General features: G+C 49.7%; 9 protein-coding genes across 9 annotated transcripts; 6 read left to right on the top strand and 3 right to left on the bottom strand.

The window, feature by feature from the left end:
* The first annotated feature begins 105 nt into the window (after positions 1-105).
* On the top strand, positions 106-1,806 carry DEU56DRAFT_779238 (uncharacterized protein). Its single transcript, XM_041351874.1, has 6 exons — positions 106-307; positions 359-781; positions 837-937; positions 999-1,099; positions 1,160-1,206; positions 1,263-1,806. Exons 1-6 carry the CDS (start codon positions 173-175, stop codon positions 1,614-1,616), a joined length of 1,161 nt encoding a protein of 386 aa, XP_041213022.1. The 5' UTR covers positions 106-172; the 3' UTR covers positions 1,617-1,806.
* A 60-nt stretch (positions 1,807-1,866) lies between these two features.
* Positions 1,867-2,274, bottom strand: DEU56DRAFT_779234 (uncharacterized protein). Its single transcript, XM_041351873.1, has 2 exons — positions 2,045-2,274; positions 1,867-1,995 (listed from the first exon to the last, which is right to left on the bottom strand). The coding sequence occupies exons 1-2, from the start codon at positions 2,257-2,259 to the stop codon at positions 1,983-1,985; spliced, it is 228 nt and encodes a 75-aa protein (XP_041213021.1). The 5' UTR covers positions 2,260-2,274; the 3' UTR covers positions 1,867-1,982.
* Positions 2,275-2,420: 146 nt separating this feature from the next.
* On the top strand, positions 2,421-5,641 carry DEU56DRAFT_779231 (Alpha/Beta hydrolase protein). The gene is made up of 11 exons (XM_041351872.1): positions 2,421-2,496; positions 2,548-2,644; positions 2,697-2,783; positions 2,844-2,866; positions 2,921-3,076; positions 3,134-3,205; positions 3,257-3,530; positions 3,581-3,701; positions 3,751-4,531; positions 4,588-5,313; positions 5,360-5,641. Exons 1-11 carry the CDS (start codon positions 2,446-2,448, stop codon positions 5,540-5,542), a joined length of 2,571 nt encoding a protein of 856 aa, XP_041213020.1. The 5' UTR covers positions 2,421-2,445; the 3' UTR covers positions 5,543-5,641.
* Positions 5,642-5,895: 254 nt separating this feature from the next.
* On the top strand, positions 5,896-7,593 carry DEU56DRAFT_779219 (uncharacterized protein). Its single transcript, XM_041351871.1, has 5 exons — positions 5,896-6,675; positions 6,727-6,814; positions 6,959-7,046; positions 7,117-7,123; positions 7,182-7,593. Exons 1-5 carry the CDS (start codon positions 6,105-6,107, stop codon positions 7,334-7,336), a joined length of 909 nt encoding a protein of 302 aa, XP_041213019.1. The 5' UTR covers positions 5,896-6,104; the 3' UTR covers positions 7,337-7,593.
* Positions 7,594-7,658: 65 nt separating this feature from the next.
* DEU56DRAFT_779216 (uncharacterized protein) lies at positions 7,659-10,575 on the top strand. The gene is made up of 11 exons (XM_041351870.1): positions 7,659-7,801; positions 7,863-7,901; positions 7,955-8,267; positions 8,323-8,430; positions 8,488-9,167; positions 9,221-9,637; positions 9,714-9,767; positions 9,824-9,939; positions 10,004-10,037; positions 10,099-10,291; positions 10,352-10,575. The coding sequence occupies exons 1-11, from the start codon at positions 7,703-7,705 to the stop codon at positions 10,381-10,383; spliced, it is 2,085 nt and encodes a 694-aa protein (XP_041213018.1). The 5' UTR covers positions 7,659-7,702; the 3' UTR covers positions 10,384-10,575.
* DEU56DRAFT_581693 (uncharacterized protein) lies at positions 10,244-10,980 on the bottom strand. Its single transcript, XM_041346920.1, has 2 exons — positions 10,556-10,980; positions 10,244-10,502 (listed from the first exon to the last, which is right to left on the bottom strand). Exons 1-2 carry the CDS (start codon positions 10,830-10,832, stop codon positions 10,492-10,494), a joined length of 288 nt encoding a protein of 95 aa, XP_041213017.1. The 5' UTR covers positions 10,833-10,980; the 3' UTR covers positions 10,244-10,491.
* Position 10,981: 1 nt separating this feature from the next.
* DEU56DRAFT_581047 (prenylated rab acceptor PRA1) lies at positions 10,982-12,089 on the top strand. The gene is made up of 5 exons (XM_041346918.1): positions 10,982-11,175; positions 11,233-11,322; positions 11,380-11,453; positions 11,531-11,601; positions 11,657-12,089. The coding sequence occupies exons 1-5, from the start codon at positions 11,131-11,133 to the stop codon at positions 11,857-11,859; spliced, it is 483 nt and encodes a 160-aa protein (XP_041213016.1). The 5' UTR covers positions 10,982-11,130; the 3' UTR covers positions 11,860-12,089.
* Positions 12,090-12,261: 172 nt separating this feature from the next.
* On the bottom strand, positions 12,262-14,385 carry DEU56DRAFT_962503 (uncharacterized protein; the record flags this gene model as incomplete). The annotated part of the gene is made up of 9 exons (XM_041359362.1): positions 12,262-12,302; positions 12,355-12,535; positions 12,590-12,736; positions 12,790-12,922; positions 13,027-13,097; positions 13,143-13,741; positions 13,797-13,865; positions 13,924-14,022; positions 14,085-14,385. The coding sequence occupies 9 exons, from the start codon at positions 14,383-14,385 to the stop codon at positions 12,280-12,282; spliced, it is 1,623 nt and encodes a 540-aa protein (XP_041213015.1). The 3' UTR covers positions 12,262-12,279.
* A 337-nt stretch (positions 14,386-14,722) lies between these two features.
* On the top strand, positions 14,723-15,805 carry DEU56DRAFT_581154 (S-adenosyl-L-methionine-dependent methyltransferase). The gene is made up of 2 exons (XM_041346919.1): positions 14,723-14,943; positions 14,998-15,805. Exons 1-2 carry the CDS (start codon positions 14,760-14,762, stop codon positions 15,702-15,704), a joined length of 891 nt encoding a protein of 296 aa, XP_041213014.1. The 5' UTR covers positions 14,723-14,759; the 3' UTR covers positions 15,705-15,805.
* Positions 15,806-16,838: the final 1,033 nt, after the last annotated feature.

Below are 16,838 nucleotides of genomic sequence, written 5' to 3'. Positions count from 1 at the left end.
GCCAGTACTCATCAGTAATTTGAAACTAGTACTGCTTAACCCTAGTCTCCGGTAATAGACCAAATAGAAACTAGTCGTTCCTTCTTTATAATAGCCGAAAGCAGCCCTTTATGGAAACGACTGCTTTGGAAACCTTTCACTCAGCCTGTCTTAGGGGAGAAAAGTTGCAGTCATGCCTATGTTAACATCTATCAGGACATCGAATGGGAAGATCGAGATCATTGATCAATTGCTCTTGCCACACACGACAAAGTACGTGGACATCACCTCCATCGAAGAGGCCCACGATGCTATCAAAGACATGAAGGTCAGGACAAAGAAATGTATATCCACTTTGCGGTTGCCTGATGAAATATAGATTCGTGGTGCTCCAGCCATCGCATCGTTGGCATCACTGGCCTTTGCTGCTTATATTCAAACTGGTCTCGACAGTGCTCAACCACCAGCCTTCCTCCTGTCACCTGAATCACTTTCCACCGATGTGATTCAGAAACTCGATTATCTCTCCGGCGCACGTCCGACGGCCGTTAATTTAGGTGCAGCGGTCCGCCGCCTGAAAGCAGTCCTTCAGTCTTCTACAAACGCCGGAAAGTCCGTTGGACTAATCGCGGCAGACTTGATCAGCGAAGGGAAACTTATAGCAGATGAAGATTTCGACCGCAATAAGAGAATGGCAGAGCATGGCGGTGAATGGCTTGCAGAAATTGATAGGGGATCCGGGGGCAGTGGCGAAGAACTTAATGTCCTCACCGTGTGTAACACAGGATCACTTGCGACATCGGTATGTCATCTCTTAGTTAATGTATCCATTTTTGACACCGATACATGTGTCACAGGGCTATGGTACTGCACTGGGGTTGATTACCTATCTTCATGAGCAAAAGAAGCTAGGGAAAGCATACTATACCCAAACTGCGCCATACCACCAAGGGTCCCGGTAAGCCACCATCCGGTTATCGTATATCGTCAACACCTTTCGCTAAGCCTGCACCTCACAGCCTCACAGCTTTAGAGCTCAAGATAATGCAGATCCCGTCAGTAATGATTTGTGACACAATGGTTGGTTCTTTATTCCAGCACCATAAAATACATGCCGTCGGTAAGGGTCATCTAAAGTCAACGTTCCTTCTGATCGCCTGATCCGTTCCCCTTCCCGCAGCGGTTGGTGCCGATCGGATAGCGAGGAACGGGGACACTGCGAATAAAGTACGTTATACCTTGTTAGCGAAACTCAGAGTTGGAGGTTATTATTATCCTTGCAGATCGGGACTTATAATGCGGCCGTACTTGCGGTACGGCATAAGATCCCATTCATTGTAGTTGCCCCAATTAGCACCGTCGATCTCGATACCCCGGACGGCTCAAGCATTCCGATCGAGCACCGCAAGCCGCTCGAAGCTTGCCTCGTGCGCGGGGCTGTTCATCCCTTTGAACACGATGCCGAAGGAAAGGTTAGGCAGGAGACCGTGATGATCACCCCAAGTGGCCTTGAGGGGATATACAATCCAAGCTTTGATGTTACCCCAGCGGAACTGATCACCGCGATTGTCACAGAGAAGGGTGTCGCAACCAGGAAAGAGGGCGAGACTAGTTTCGATCTAAGTGGAGTCGTATGATCTCACGAGATACCGTGGCTTTCGACTAGAAGTACGATGTACATTTACTCACACAGTTCAGAGCTTCAGCTAAAAAATACCCGGTGCTAAATATTGTTTCTGGTAGCTAAGATTGGTATTGCAGTTTGTCAACTTCCGGTGATTAATTATGAAAAATTAGCAGTACCGTAAACCAGTCTCAGAGGGCCTGTCTGGATTCAAGGGGTTCCAATGAACTCAGCAACTCTTGATTGATGAAATTTATTTTTACCGTATCATGGGCTCATCTGAGGTGTGACGTGGACGCAACGTGTCCGAGTCACTAGTACTGACTCTGGCGTCCCATGAGTGACACTTCATGATTTATTTCCCTTTGCCTCAACATCGTTACGGGGTGGAACTGGCAACATCCGTCAACCACAGCACAACTTTTGAAAAATTTGCGAAACTTGGATGACGAGACCTGGCTTGTTCGACCAGCGCTACGCGCGGATATAATCCACTGGACCACTGCGAAGCTCCGAAAGTCTAGTAATAGAAGGGGGGCCCGACAGAGATGGAACTTTACAGTAACGACCGCGGCGCTCGTGACGCTGTACAGAATATCGATAAAGAGACTCGAGAATGTGAGTGCGGCGACTGCACTGACAACCGCCTGGTGCATCAATGATACCAAGAGATACTGAGACAATGACGAGCACGTGATTACCAAATAACCATGACACTAGGGACTGACAGTAGAAATGGTCGTACTCCAAATAAGGCAAGTGCTGTAATTAGGGAATCACATGTAAAAGGAGGTTTCCTGGTAGTCCATGCTTGTCCCACCACTCCTTACTCGCAACTCATCATGATTGACTATCTTCTAGGCAGGCCAAGTCCGTCCTGGAAACGCACCCAGGTAGCTACAACCATAACCTGGTCTATTCCCTTTCTTATAGTTCAATGCAAGGTCTTTATTGTCATCATCTTCTGGATTTGGAGGTTGGTGCACGGCAGCCCCGATGCTCCACGGATTCTATGGCTCAGAAGAGTCAATAGGCGCTTGCGTGAGTGGGGTATATACAAGCTTATGACCTCCGATTTCATATAACATCCTAGAACGCTTCTCACCTTGGCAGATCATCGTTAGTACATTGACTGCGGTGTATGCCGCGCGAAATTTGGACAAGATTACTGGTTTTGGAGGTAGGTTCAGGGAACGTTATCAGCACTTGATTTATCGCATCTAATATTGATATCTCGCAGCGCCGGAACCTCTGGCTCGTTTGGTGAGTTCCGGTCCGTTGTTGATGTTAGACAGTGTCGTAATCGTTGGAACGCAGTACTCGCCCTCATACTACCGTGCAACATGGATTGCGATTGGCCTTGATGCTGGATTTGCTACTGCTATTTCCATACGCCCTAAATGGCTCAAAGATATCTGCTCTATCTTATTCTCCGTCTATTATATTATCTACGCAAATGAAGCTGATGAAAAGGTACTTCTCGTGCATGCCACTGATATCAATACTATTCACAGAACAATGCCTCCGTAGATCCGTAGGTTCAGAGCTGTTCCGACTGTCGAAATGCTCAGGACTACCTGGGAGAAGACAACTAACCCATATGTAAGACATTCTCACTTTCAGCTTTGCGCCTTGTATTGAAAACGTGTCTAGCTTCGTTTAATTGCTTTGACACCGCCAATGTCATTGTACAGGAAATTTCTACTGCCGAGGCCTCCCACATCGACATATAACCGGCCCTTAAAGGTGCATGTGTATTTTGCGCCACCTGCTCCTCAGCTCCAGCAAGCCACGGATCTTATACTTGACTTCCCTGGTGGTGGGTTTGTTGCAATGTCACCGGAGCATCACGATGAGCGCCTGCGCTCCTGGGCGCTACGAACGGGCAAACCAGTGCTCTCCGTCGAGTACGGCAAGGCACCAGAATGTAATATCATTATCATGTGCCTGTCCTCATTTTACTGATTGACCTACTAGATCCATACCCTTTTGCGATTGATGAATGCTTCGATGTTTATCGGGCCATTTGTATGTCTGCTGGACGATGCATTGGCATGTCTGGTAAGAAGCTCAACATTATATTGACGGGGGACTCTGCGTACGTCCATTTGTATGTGGTTGCATGACGCTCATTTACGTTAATCTAGGGGCGCGACGCTTGTCGTGGGCGTGATGATTAAGATTTTACACTATAACGCCGCGCTACCCGCTTCCACAGCTCATCTTCCCGCACCGGTCGCCCTTGTCCTGAGCTATGCAGCGCTGGACTTCAATTTTACATCTTGGATGTCCCCTGAGAACCTCCAGGTCCTGCGCTCGGAGCAGTCCTCGGGCAATCTTCCTGGCATACACGAGCTTGCATCGCAGAAAGACCACCTGCAACACGTCAGCCCACTGAGCATGGTGGGGGACCTCAAACATGGGTCTGGACGACGGAAATTACATAGACGCAGGAGCTGGAAAGATGCGCTTTTGGATTTTACAGGGGTGGACCCTGACGCCGTTAGGTCAAAGCCGGTGTCAACTCGGCATCACTCCACCCTAGGAATGAGGAAAAAGAGTTCCGTGGTATCATTTGGAACACGCGGTGGGAGAGACAGCGTGCGAACCAGCCCAGCGCGCCACGACGATAGTGGCTTTTGGGCGAGCTCCGAAAGTGACGAGGACGAGCCTATGAGAGAGGAGGACCGGCCACTTGAGGATCGTGTGCGCTATGTGTACCCTGAATGTGTCATCAACTCCGAGGGTGCACACTTGCATCAGACGCTCGAGAAACAGCAGGAACAACTCTCAGCAGCTGTGGCAGAGGCTGACAGTAAAGCGTCGTCTCCCAAAGGCGAAGACAAGAAGCGCGAACCGATTGGTACGCGGCTGACAATGACTAGTCGCACAGGATATTTCCAGGACAGGGTCATACCTCCTAGTATGGTACGTACCCTTTGATTAATTCTTCATCCCCATTCAGTGTTTTTTAAACTTCACAGATGCGCGCGATGGCTATCCTCTATATTGGTCCACACCATAACCCGGATTTTGCCACTGATTATTTTATCTCGCCCATCCTCACCCCCGCGAAACTTCTAGCGCAGTTTCCCCCGCTTCTGATGCAATGTGGCGAAAAGGATCCGTTCGTCGACGATACCGTAATTTTTGCGGGGCGTGTACGGGAGGCCAAACGTGCGCGCAAAATTGAGCTGGAGCTTGCACTTTCTGGGAAAAGTGCCCGTTTTGGGGAAATGCTCCAAATGAGCACGGCACACTTTGAGAACAACGAGGACCTGGAGAAGTTAAGGAAAGAGAGGGACCAACTTGGGAAAGAAACCGAGGACGACTGGGTGCAAATGGTGCTGTTCTCTGACTGGAGCCACGGGTACCTTCAGATGATGTCCCTGATGAGCGAGGCACGGGCTGTGGTGGAGGATCTGGCCGACTGGATGGACGACGCGTTTGTGAGGTACAGCGGTAAAGAAAACGGCAGCCCCAGGGTCGAGGTGAAACCTATTGATACTACTGGAACAAAGAAGATCCGGTCACGGAGAAATTCACCGCAATCATCGTCTATTACGCCGAAACGCGTGAATGGAGACGTCGGACACGGTGTACATGGGCAGGACGGCAGTCCGAGCCCGTTCACATCTGAAACGGAGACGGACGACTCGGGTATCACGTTTGTGGCACGTAAGCGGCTTACTATGACGCAGGGGAGCTCTGTGGGATCTACGCCTCCGATGAACTCGCGGGGGGGGCTCTGGAGAGCTCTCTGAAACGGTGTTGCAAGCTCACTTGCGTCGGGGAGAGGAGACAGCGACAGCAACGCCTCCTCAGAGCAGTACACCACGTGGAGGGAACGTGAAGATAGGACAACGAATCACGGAGAGTGAGTTGTTGAGGCGTAGGAGGTTGTTGGATGCACATATATTCGAAGGACAAGGTAGCTAGTCGTGTATGTATGAGAATACCTTTGTGTAACCGCGTGATGCTGGAGGGTACTTTGATTCTAATTACGGTACATGGTGGGAGGACGGAGTCAAAGCTTAGTGGCCGGTAATAAATTGGAACCGGCGGGAACTGACTGCGGTTGACCGGAAACCGGAGAGCGTGAGAGATTACGGGATGTATAGCATTGCTGTGCTGCGGCTCTGCAGTCTAAATTGAGACACAGCCACTTGAATCGATTCCTCCTTGGTGTACGGTGAATTAGATCCCTTTGCTCATCGAAGGTATGGTCATTATGTGAATTGTCTGCACTGGCTTTGATCAACGTTTCTAATCTTTTTTTGTTCAATTTTTAGTACGGAAACAAGTTACAGAGGCTGTGTGTCTTTTTCTGTCCCTTCAAAAGGCGCCAGGGAGGAGACTGCTCCAGATCCAGTCATCCGCTCCCCACCCGTTGTCACATCCGCTTCTGTTCAGAACTTCCGTTGATCTTTCAGAGCTCAAATCAAAGAAGCTCTCTATTCCCTCGCCTAAATAATAAAAAGGGCATATCCATCCATCAATCATGAACCCGGATTCGACACGGGTTCACTGGTCGTCTCCCACAACCATCCCATCACAACAACAATTTCACGCTTATAACAATAATCATTTCATTTCTTCTTCAACCACAAACATGTCTCAGGCACAGCAATCTTTTCCTCCAGGTGCAGGTCCAAATGACTCTCCCGACCAACCACAACCACATTACCCCCCAGCTCACCCGTACAGGAGGAGTCAGAGCAATTCTCCATTCAGACATACCTCCCATCCATCTCCGTATCCCCAACCCAACATTCCCCCAATTCAACCCCAACCAGAGCTCAAGCAAGAGGCATACTACTCCCCAACCTCAGCAGAGTTATACACTCACGCCCAAGTACTCGCATCCGGAGCAGGAGAGGGGTCGGCTTCCGCTCATTACACTTCCCCAACAGCAATAACTCGTCTTCCCCCTATTCTACAAGTAGAGAAGAAGCAGGTTACAACATCCGCAACACAAGCAGCAAGTGCAAGCAGGCGGAGGAATGAGGCCCATTTCGCGTGTCCAGTCCCCGGTTGTGGGAGCACATTTACGCGTCGATTCAATCTCAGAGGTGTGCATAATTACACCATATATCTCTATTTTCTAATTTACCATCAACTAGGACATCTTCGATCTCACACCGAGGAACGCCCATATGTGTGTGAGTACCCCGATTGCAAGAAAGGCTTTGCAAGACAGCATGACTGCAAGTAAGTCTTACTCTTCCTCATAATACTCTTCTACTTCTCTGGAATATATTTGGCTTCGGCCGACCGCTGTCCCTTATCGCGTCACCGATCCTTTCCCTCTTTTTTTCATTATTGACTCACATGCTCACGTCATGATCTGCACAGGCGACATCAAGCACTCCACGCCACCCGCTCTCAATCCAACATTTGCCAGGGCTGCAAAAAGACCTTCAGTCGCCTGGACGCCCTAAACGTAACTTTACTCCTATATCTCGTTATCAACGCACATCCGCTAACGTCGATCCCCCTTTCCTTTTTTCCAGCGACATCGTAAGTGGCTATTCCCGGTCTCTAAAGACAGCTAAATACTTACTTTTCCGCGGTCTAGTTCGTTCCGAGGGTGGTTCTGAATGCAGACAGATTGTAGAAGCTCAGCAGCAGGCTGCAGCACATGCTCAGGCGATCACACAGTCTCAGGGTCCTCCACTACCTGACCATCCTCCTGGCAGCCAGCCAGGACCCAGTTCAAGCACTGCCAGTTAATCGACTCCAGTGGTTGACACGCATGGACAGATGGACTCCCAGAACACTTTTAGATCTTCATGTCTTCATGATTCCTCTTTACACTCAGGATGTAAGATTACCTGAGCTTTAGGCTCATCATTCATTCCCCTTACGTTCGCACTGATGTATACATCTTGTATCGATCCCAACGTTTTTTCTCCCTTAAGTGGGCTTACAGGTTAATATACTTCGCTCATAATGTTACCCCATGATTTATACCGATGTTGTTACTGCCACGATCCGTGGGAATTCTACACAAACACGTGAGAAATGTGCTCTCCTCGGGTATAGATGAAGTGCATGACTTTGAGACTCATCCAACGCTTCTCTTCCTCTTCCATCACGATGTCGCTTGCAATGCTCGTCGGTGGCGCTGAATGCGGACCATCCAACCCGCTCCAGAGCCTATCCAAACGATTTGACCAAGACCGCGGAGTGCAGCAGGTGCGTGCGGGGTTATGAGAAGTCCAAGGGTCCATTAACATCATCCTACCCCACTGCGCAGGACTTCATCGGTGGAACACGTGCAGGCTCATCTCGAGAGGTAAGAATGCAATCTCCTGATCACATGAAAGCGATTACATCCTACACGATCAGGTGTTCCGCACCCAGCAAGCTACTTCGCCTGAGCTGCAGCAGCATGCGGAACGTTTCTTTAATTCGGCGCCTGCGCCCCCGACACAGCTAGTCGTCCCTCAGCCATTCAATTTGGCCGGATTGCACGACTCTCTCCCTCAAGTTCAAGCATCTGTGCAATTACCGCAGGCCCAGAACCCATTTGCCTCGGGTTGGGCGAGCGATTTTCTGGTACAGCAGGTCCAGGCACCTATATCGGCGGTCACGCATGCCGAGGCTCTGCAAGATCGAATGCAGAGTCCCATTTCGGCGCCTATGAGTCCGGGATTGCAAGGTGCGTGTTGCTTGTGGTGGTGATAGTGAATATATGCGGATTTCAATTATGTTAGGTAGTATGCCATGGAACGCCTCGCATGCGGGCTACAGAATGAATCCTATATCGGGCATGATGGCCACGGTTCCGATGTCGATGCAAAGAACTGCTTTGCAGACCGATCGTGCGTTTTATAGTTTGATCGAATATGATCAAATGCTTACGGATTGATCTTCTGAAGATATGTCATGGGACAGAGAGTTTCAGTCTCAAGAAACGATGATGAATGCACAAGTCATTCCAGTAGCCGAAGCTGCTGCATCGAAGCCTGCGCCAAGAGATGATATGGCAGAATTAGCAGCACGCGTCATTGATGCCGTCCACGGCGAACAGAATCCCAAATTTCACCAGAGCCAATTCATGAGCCTCATGCGTCAGTTTCGGGATGGCGAAGTAATCGTTGAAGAAGACAAGATCGTTCCGAGTGGAAGTAGCACTGCGGACGTCAAGGGAAAGGGTCGTGCACTCAATATTCCTGTGCGAGAAGTTCAGGAGCCTGTACGGGTCCATTCGGTGCCCGCGAGTTCTGTCCAGGGCTACCAGGGTTCTGTCGAATTAAACGAAGCATATCGCCACCAACACAATAACGCAAACGATGCTTATTTTCAACAAGAAAATGAAGAGTTCTCGAAGTACTGGGATGCTCATTATACCGGACCTGTGCCCCACACTAAATCCGCGGGCGAGCAAGGTTCATGGCATGAACTACAACGAGACTGGGATGCCTTTGAAGCTACTTCCACGGGAATTAAAGCCCTGATAAATTACCAATTCCAGGAGAACAATCCTTATTTCCTGGGCGACTCATCAAAGACCCGCCATCATGCAATGCACGTGAGTGAGGTTCAACGTGTGTATGATGTTAGTCATAAGACGTTTCTTGGTTCATCCACATGTGCTGATTCATCAGACAGAACGTCCTCGAACTGGAAGCAGCTGTGCAGCGCGATATGAACAACGCTGCAGCATGGTATGAGCTTGGCGTCAAACAACAAGAAAATGAACGTGAAATGAAGGCGGTTCAGGCCTTGGAACGTTCTGTTGAACTGGATCCGACGCACCTGGGCGCGTGGCTTGCCCTCTCCGTGTCTTACACGAATGACAGCAATCGCATGGGCGTTTACAACGCGATCAAAGAATGGGCGCTTCGGAATCCCAAGTACAAGGATATCGTACAGAACGCCACTATGACAACCACCAATGTATCCTCTCCTGGCAATTTTGAGGCGTTGATAGAGTGTCTTATCAGTATGGCACGGAGCGCCGATGAAATGGGAGGTGTGGATGCAGATGTACAAGTGGCGCTTGCTGTGCTACTTAATACGACAGACGTACGTGCTTTACGACTCGATGCCTTCAACTGTTCCGAGAGTCATGGGTTGATCATGCTGTCAATTACTCACATAGGAATATGCCAAGGCGCAAGATTGCTTCCTGACGGCGTTGGCGGTCCGCCCGGATGTGAGTGTTTCAAATTTGAGTTCATGGGCGCGAGACTGAAGCAAAGTGGTTACCAGGACTGGCTTCTGTATAACAGAGTGGGTGCCACGATGGCAAATAATGGGCAGGCCGAGGAAGCACTTCAGTTCTATTATCGGGCACTGGATCTAAACCCTGCATACATACGAGCAAGGTAATGTTGACCCTTTCCTCATAGCTGGTTGTGTGGGTGCTGATTGAAACGCGTTATGTGGTAGGTTCAACCTGGGCATATCGTGTATTAATCTTCGGGTGGGTCTTTCTTGTTCCGTGAAGCTGTGATGCTGTGCTGTTATTGACATTAGTTTGACAGCGGTATGAGGAGGCGCAGTCACACATTCTCGATGCGTTAGTCTTGCAAGATAGTGATGGTGTGGCGGACGATAGTGGCATGAATGACAAGCGTGGCGTGACAAATTCCGCACTATGGGATAGCCTCAAGACGACGTGTTTGCACCTTCAGAGGTCTGACCTTGCAGCGTTATGTGATCAGAGAGACCTGGATGGTAAGTTTTGGGAATCGGCTGATGTTTCTGATAAGGGGCTGATGACAGCGTGATGTACAGGATTCCGGAACGTTTTTGAAAGCGGGCCCTGACAAGCCCATGCGTGGGTGGATCCTCAACGATCCGTGCCGTGATGTGTCCTGTTATTTCGTACAATGTTCTCTCCGTCTAGCAATGCTTCATATGTATAGTACCTCGCATCACGTGGAACCTATGAGGCTGTCAGTTCAGAGTAGTTCTCGGGCTAGTAGCGTCAGATCAAACCTGATGTGCTCGGACCAGGAATACCTGTGCTCGGACCATGAATACCTGTGCTCGGCGCAGATATACCCAGCCGTCTATTCCTCTCAGCTACCAATAGCTGGAACCACGGCAGGGTCTCCGGGTCGTTCGGCTGGTTTGGATGCTCAGCAACTTTTTTCATTGCGAGGAGGGTCTTTTGCTTGGCCTCAAAGCGAGACTTTTGATCTACGACGAGGTCTCGAATTTCTTGGACATCGGCGTCTGACATTGGAATCATGGTAGGTGTGCGTCTGATCATGGTGGTTATGAGTGTAGTCGTGAGGCTGGATAATATATTGGTGGTCTGTAGTCTAGTACAAGTCACGTCTGACGATGTAGACGATGAGCGGTGATAATGAGGTTTCGGATAAGCGCCCGTCAGTTTGGCGCTGACAACAAAGACGTGTTCACACTGTTTGGTCAAAACCCGACACGCGACTCGCGGAGAAACGCAGTAGCAGCGCAGCAGAAAATTCTTGAACAGGTACTGTGCCCACAGACCAGCCGCAACCCATTCTTTCACCCAACCACCATCCAACTCAGGCTACTAAGCAATCATGGAAGCCGTTATTCGTATTACTGACGCTGTCAAGTCTTTCCGGGTGCGTACATAGTCGCATGAAAGGGAAAGGGTTCTGACGCTCAAGATTTCCATTCAGGAAACCCGCTTGAGCACTCTCAGAACTCCAGCCGAGTTCTTTGATATCCACCGTATTTCAAGACCTGCAGATTTTAACCAGGCAGTATCAGTGCGTTTCATCTGTTGTTTGCCTACCCCGAGGACGATGCTGAGACCGAACTCGTAGCGACTGACATACAACACTCGGTATTTCTCGGGGAACTACACTCTCATCATAGCTGCTTTGGCTGTTTATTCCATGTATGTGCGGTCCCAGCCATGAACCCGGCCCCGACCCCGACCCTGAACCCTCAGCTGACATTGTCCCCCTCACCTAGTATTGCAAGTCCCCTCCTTCTCTTATCCCTCATCTTCCTCTTCGGAGGCTTTGCTGTCATCAACCGTTTTGGTGCGATTCTTCTATGTCTTTCTCCCTTGGTTTAGTGCTGACGTGTTTGTTTCAGAGGAAGTCTATGGGCAAGTCGTTACCCAAAAGACCCTCTACACAGGGCTCTTCGTGATTGGCATCCCCCTCTTGTGGTTCTCCTCGCCATTCATGACCCTGTTCTGGCTGATCGGAGCATCTGCGTGTCTCATTCTTACTCATGCATGCCTGATTGAGCCAGGTGTCGAGAGCGAGTATGCAAATATCGAGGGAGCTGTGTAAACGCCATGGGGAAAGAGAATGGGAATTGAGTGTGGTTTGTTGTACTCCTTTCGAGATTGGACTATTTCTATTGTTGTGTTCCCCTCGAATCCCAATTCCGGCCTCTCGTTCTTATTCGTTGATACCTCGTCTACAATATAGACGTGTTTCTTGCTCATAAAGGCGTGCACCATACATAGATTGTACGAATTGGAATGTGATAGACTGAAAGCCGGCTTCAGTGTCTACGTTTAGGATATCAGTACTAGGATAATGGTTCGTTATGATTGCAGTGGCAGCGGAAGCGGAAGCATGTGCAATATAAGAAGCTCATAATGTAATGTACAGAGTTAAGCCGTCCCTATCCAAGGAATGCACCATCTCTCAAATGTAGATAGATAGATAAGCGAAATCACAAAATCATCCGGGTGGGACATCGGGTCATAGGAGCGGTAACCACTGGCCTTTTGGGCGGCTATTGTCAGTATATCGATTGGAGTTGTAAAGAAGACGTACCGATGACTATGCTGGGAAGATCAAAGATGTCCCTTCGTATCGAGAAACAAAAGGTCGAGGGAATCGGCGCGCCGGAGGGCTTGAGGAGAACGCAATGCGAGTATACCGATTTGGTTGTATTCTCAAATGCATGAGAGGCGAAGTTTTCCCAATATTCGACGACGGATTGGTTTTCGAATAGCTGGCACCAACACCGAGTCAGCGTTATAGCAAGAAAGAGACAAAGAATACGGACCTCATATATGTACTTGCGCTTTCCAACGAGGTCTTCCAGGCGCCACTCGGTGAGCATGCAAAACTCGGGTGCGACGAGACATATTTCGCCAGTGCGCCTCCAGACCACCGTTGGTGTGCCGCTGTACGATATAAGCTTTTCGAGTTCCTACATGGGGACATCAAAACCTGCGTCATGTGAGAGTAAAGTAATACACGTACGAGCAGTGATCTCTGGAAACATTTCTCCACGAACACCTCGTCCTCATCCGTCATAGGCATTTGCAGAGCAATAAGCGATGGCCGGAAAATGGCGAGTGCTCGGACGATGCGTAATATGTCATTCTTTTCAAAACTGAATGATCCAGGGTCCCAGGGGCAATCCAACCCAAGATAATATTAGGATTTGACCACACAGGCCAGGAGCTCTCGACTTCTCAGCACACGGAGTATACGCACCGACTCGGGAGATGCTTCATGAGAAAGTGGTAACCTTCAGTATAATCATAAGGCGCTGTTACGTTGATGGTCTGAATGGGAAGATTAGTCAGGCACAAGATGAAAAAGAAGTAGACACGAACAGAGTGATGATCGCCACTTTGGATCGTAGGCGATGGAGACGTCCGCGACGAAGACTCGTAGGAGTGAGAACGAGTATCCCTCGATGGCGTTCGCATTACACTTGAGGAACCGAGACTGATGACACCACGCGAATAATGCGGTGCAAGGGGGTGATATGGAGCCGATAATTGCGGCTGTGGTTGTGCGTAAGAATATTGCAGCGCTGGCGAAGAAGGTCGTGGACATAGCGCCGGAGGATAGCTGGCAAGAAAGGTTGGTGACGGTTGAGAAGCAGACAGGCTGTCCGTCTGTGGCATCGATAACTGGGGCGGATCGCCGAACGGGGAGCCAAAGTTGCTTGGCGCTCCTTGCATATACTGGGGTTGCGCGTGAAGTGGCTCAGGAGACCAGGCCGAATTTGGGAGTGGCTGGGAAACCTGTTGCTGTTGTTGCTGTTGTGACGGAGATGGGGCCGTGCCGGATTCAGGAGGACTTGGATTACCCAAGATCGCAGAAAGTATGGAGTACTCTAAGTTGGCGGCCTCGGAGCCGAACGTGAAATTGGGATCGAACGACACATTAAAGAGTGGATCGTGCGATTGGAAGGGTTCAGCTACACGCGGTGTCAGTATATCACACGACTAGACAAAAGAGCCAAGACGTGTTACATGTCGGTTGGAGCGCGGGTGCGGGCTCTGAACTCGATTCAGGAACTCTGCCCTTTTTCTTAAGTTGTTCTGTCATGGGCACGTGATCAAATTAATCTGACAAGGCGAAATAGAGAGAAGAACGCACGAAGTTCGTCATCATCGAGAAGATACTTGGCTTTCTTGCGGTGACCTTCTGTACAAGTACTCGCAATTCCACGCTTTACGCAGCGCTGGCAAGGACGAGCTGTAGAGGAGAATATGTGACGTTGACATGTGCAAGATCCGGGGAACAAACAAATGACCTACAATCATCACATGTTAAATGTGCTTTCTGGCAGTGCGCGCAGGCACGATTTGCTTTCTTTTTCTTGGGACCGTCCCTGCTTTTGCGTGGAGCTTCGGTGTCTTCATCGCGTCTGCGTTTCCTTACAGCGACTTTGTCTTTTTGAGTGCGGTAGTGAGAAGGGCCTGCCTGTGGTTCTGGAGTGACCATCTGGGAAGGATTCACGTATGCGCTTGAGGGAGAAGGAGCAGCAGTAGTCACAGGGGACTGGTCGACCAAAGTGGTCATGTCAGAGGATGTTTGAGTGAGTGCAGAATCTGCCATGAGAATTGCTATGAACACATATAATGATCAGCAAAGTAAACGGTTAAAGAGGAGTCTGAGGGAGAGGATATGATGACCGTCGGTTGGAAGCAAGGGAAACTTTGACGTCGGCCGTAAACCGATGAGCGACTGATTTCCTTCCTTTTACATCAATTCTCAATTGCCAAGTAATATTTTTTATCCTTTTGCTTACATAATTCGTAATCCGGCCTCCTTCCTTCGGCACAAGCCCGTCCCTGCCGATAACGGTCCGATATCCCCGGAATAATGTCGGCTTACTAGAGAGAGGCAAAAATTCTATAGGTTCAACGTACAAGGTATGTACCAACGAGGTGGACAGTCCGCTTGATCCCGCTAACTTGGACAAAGTTAGCATGCGTAGTGACGGTACCGCTGTGAAACAACTGTTCACTAGTCTGGTTTCTTCACTTGGTCGTGAAACAGCCACACGCGAACTCAAATGGATGAAGAGTGCGGCTCTGATCGCATCTCATTCTCCCACACTTCCCGCAATGCTTCAGCGTAGGTTGAGTGGAGAACCACTTCAATATATTCTTGGTGTGCAGCTTAAGTCCATCAACCTCGCGCGCTAATGTTCATCTATTCACATAGGTACAACGCCTTTCGGTCCCCTTGACCTGCTAACAAGGCCTCCAACATTAATACCACGTCCTGAAACAGAGCACTGGACTCTTCAACTTGCGGATCTGTTAACGCCGACGCCCGCACGTCCGCTAACCGTTCTCGATCTATGCACTGGTACCGGCTGTATACCCCTCTTATTATGTCACCTCTGGCCACCAGGCAGCACTCGTGCTTATGGTGTAGACATATCTCAAGACGCTATCCGCTTAGCCACCGATAATGCCGCACGTTGCAACATTCCGTTATCCCATGCTTCGTCCCTGGCTCCATACAGTCAAAACGTATTCATCCCAGTGCTTGGTGATCTCCGTAATCCAGACGTTTTCAAGCGTGTCCTGCCACCGTTCGACGTTATTACGGCGAATCCTCCTTACATTCCAAAACGAGAGTACGACGAGCTTCCCATTTCAGTCAAGAATTACGAAGATCCTGCCGCATTGTTGGGGGACCCGCCAGGTTCCGAAGAACAAGATGGCCTGACCTTTTATCGTCTCATTGCGCAGCTCCTAGCACAAAAAGGGATGCTGCGTGAAGGTTCAATCGTGGCATTGGAAGTCGGTCAAGGCCAAGCAGATGCGGTCGAAGCCATACTCCAACAGTCAGCAGGCTTGCGAAAGACGCAAGTATGGAAAGACCCATGGAATGTCAAACGTGTCGTCCTTGCACGCGCTTGAGGATACTCACATCACCATCCACGTGTCATATCCTCGAGTGATCGACGCTCTTCTCATCTCCAGATGCGCGTAATAATAGCAATCTTACTCCGTTTTCTGCCGTGACTCGTGACGTCCGAGATATGAAGTTTTCACTGCTTCCCGCGACGACGTGGTTAACCAATGATCGAGAGAAGCCTAACTGTTGATTGTTTGTTTCTCTGAACGGAAACGGTTCTCCGGATATTTCACGGCGACCACACGTGGCATTTGCCCACACGCGGGGAATACAGACTAATACAGACGGGAATGGACACCTGTCTCCCACTGCGCAAGGTATGAGATGCCATGACGATGACAATTATTGCACGTGGCGTTTGGGTGTCAGCACAACCGAACATGATTGGCGAGGACAGCCCTTTAATCATGCCGACGATGAAGGCTGATGAAGGTTGTTCGCGATCGCTCAGGATGTCTATGATTCTAATTGATGTGATGAAACGTTCGCAGAAAGCCGAAATGTAAATTCTGTGGTGAGTGTCTCCCACTGTGAGTTGCTTACTGTAATGAATGTTTTGATCAGCCCCATGCAGACCCCTCGCGTCTCACATCTCCGTCGTTTTCAAATCTCACCGCATTCCTGATTGTGTCGGAGATGGTGGGGACCATCACACACCCAGTTCTGGAAGTTCCACCCACAATCGTGGCGCACGATAGGGACATTGGCGAGGTGTGCTTCTATGGGGCGAGATGGTGCGCTCCTCAACGATGAAGCCGCCGCACCAGCATTGGGATCTAAATCACCTAGTAAAGAGCTATGGCCATCCGAACATCTCGCCAGAACTGCTTGGTCACGATGTTATAGTACGCCACTGGGGCATGACTATGTGATTCTGTAAGCAGCTGCTACTAAGTTTTGAGTTGGTATGCTCACTGAGAGGGCAGGCAATGGACAGAACGAGGACGGGCGAGCTGGAGCTTGAGATCCATGTCCATCGATGACCCCACTTTATAGAGTCAAATACTGGTGGACGTTGTTTCGCTATCAGAGCTTCGAAGTAGACAACTGTGGACGCCACACGACATGTCCATTGTGCTCGAAGACTGAGCATGGTGCGCGCTCTTGTTGATCAACAAATTCCTTTCCCCATCGAG

Source organism: Suillus clintonianus (assembly GCF_016758775.1).
Source record: "Suillus clintonianus strain FC179 chromosome Unknown DEU56scaffold_9, whole genome shotgun sequence".
Taxonomy (NCBI): Eukaryota; Fungi; Basidiomycota; class Agaricomycetes; order Boletales; family Suillaceae; genus Suillus; species Suillus clintonianus.
Note: the sequence above shows the minus strand (reverse complement) of the source record. Positions and strands in the feature narration are given on the sequence as shown.

Coding starts and splice junctions, on each gene's coding strand:
- DEU56DRAFT_779238 (XM_041351874.1), top strand. CDS start 173: ATGCCTATGTTAACATCTATCAGGACATCGAATGGGAAGATCGAGATC. Junction 782..836: donor CAGGATCACTTGCGACATCG/GTATGTCATCTC, acceptor CATGTGTCACAG/GGCTATGGTACTGCACTGGG. Junction 938..998: donor CCATACCACCAAGGGTCCCG/GTAAGCCACCAT, acceptor TGCACCTCACAG/CCTCACAGCTTTAGAGCTCA.
- DEU56DRAFT_779234 (XM_041351873.1), bottom strand. CDS start 2,259: ATGCACCAGGCGGTTGTCAGTGCAGTCGCCGCACTCACATTCTCGAGT.
- DEU56DRAFT_779231 (XM_041351872.1), top strand. CDS start 2,446: ATGATTGACTATCTTCTAGGCAGGCCAAGTCCGTCCTGGAAACGCACC. Junction 2,784..2,843: donor CAAGATTACTGGTTTTGGAG/GTAGGTTCAGGG, acceptor GATATCTCGCAG/CGCCGGAACCTCTGGCTCGT. Junction 4,532..4,587: donor GGGTCATACCTCCTAGTATG/GTACGTACCCTT, acceptor TAAACTTCACAG/ATGCGCGCGATGGCTATCCT.
- DEU56DRAFT_779219 (XM_041351871.1), top strand. CDS start 6,105: ATGAACCCGGATTCGACACGGGTTCACTGGTCGTCTCCCACAACCATC. Junction 6,676..6,726: donor GCGTCGATTCAATCTCAGAG/GTGTGCATAATT, acceptor ACCATCAACTAG/GACATCTTCGATCTCACACC. Junction 6,815..6,958: donor GCAAGACAGCATGACTGCAA/GTAAGTCTTACT, acceptor TGATCTGCACAG/GCGACATCAAGCACTCCACG.
- DEU56DRAFT_779216 (XM_041351870.1), top strand. CDS start 7,703: ATGTCGCTTGCAATGCTCGTCGGTGGCGCTGAATGCGGACCATCCAAC. Junction 10,038..10,098: donor TATCGTGTATTAATCTTCGG/GTGGGTCTTTCT, acceptor TTAGTTTGACAG/CGGTATGAGGAGGCGCAGTC. Junction 10,292..10,351: donor TGATCAGAGAGACCTGGATG/GTAAGTTTTGGG, acceptor CGTGATGTACAG/GATTCCGGAACGTTTTTGAA.
- DEU56DRAFT_581693 (XM_041346920.1), bottom strand. CDS start 10,832: ATGATCAGACGCACACCTACCATGATTCCAATGTCAGACGCCGATGTC.
- DEU56DRAFT_581047 (XM_041346918.1), top strand. CDS start 11,131: ATGGAAGCCGTTATTCGTATTACTGACGCTGTCAAGTCTTTCCGG. Junction 11,176..11,232: donor ACGCTGTCAAGTCTTTCCGG/GTGCGTACATAG, acceptor ATTTCCATTCAG/GAAACCCGCTTGAGCACTCT. Junction 11,454..11,530: donor GCTTTGGCTGTTTATTCCAT/GTATGTGCGGTC, acceptor CCCCTCACCTAG/TATTGCAAGTCCCCTCCTTC.
- DEU56DRAFT_581154 (XM_041346919.1), top strand. CDS start 14,760: ATGCGTAGTGACGGTACCGCTGTGAAACAACTGTTCACTAGTCTGGTT. Junction 14,944..14,997: donor ACCACTTCAATATATTCTTG/GTGTGCAGCTTA, acceptor CTATTCACATAG/GTACAACGCCTTTCGGTCCC.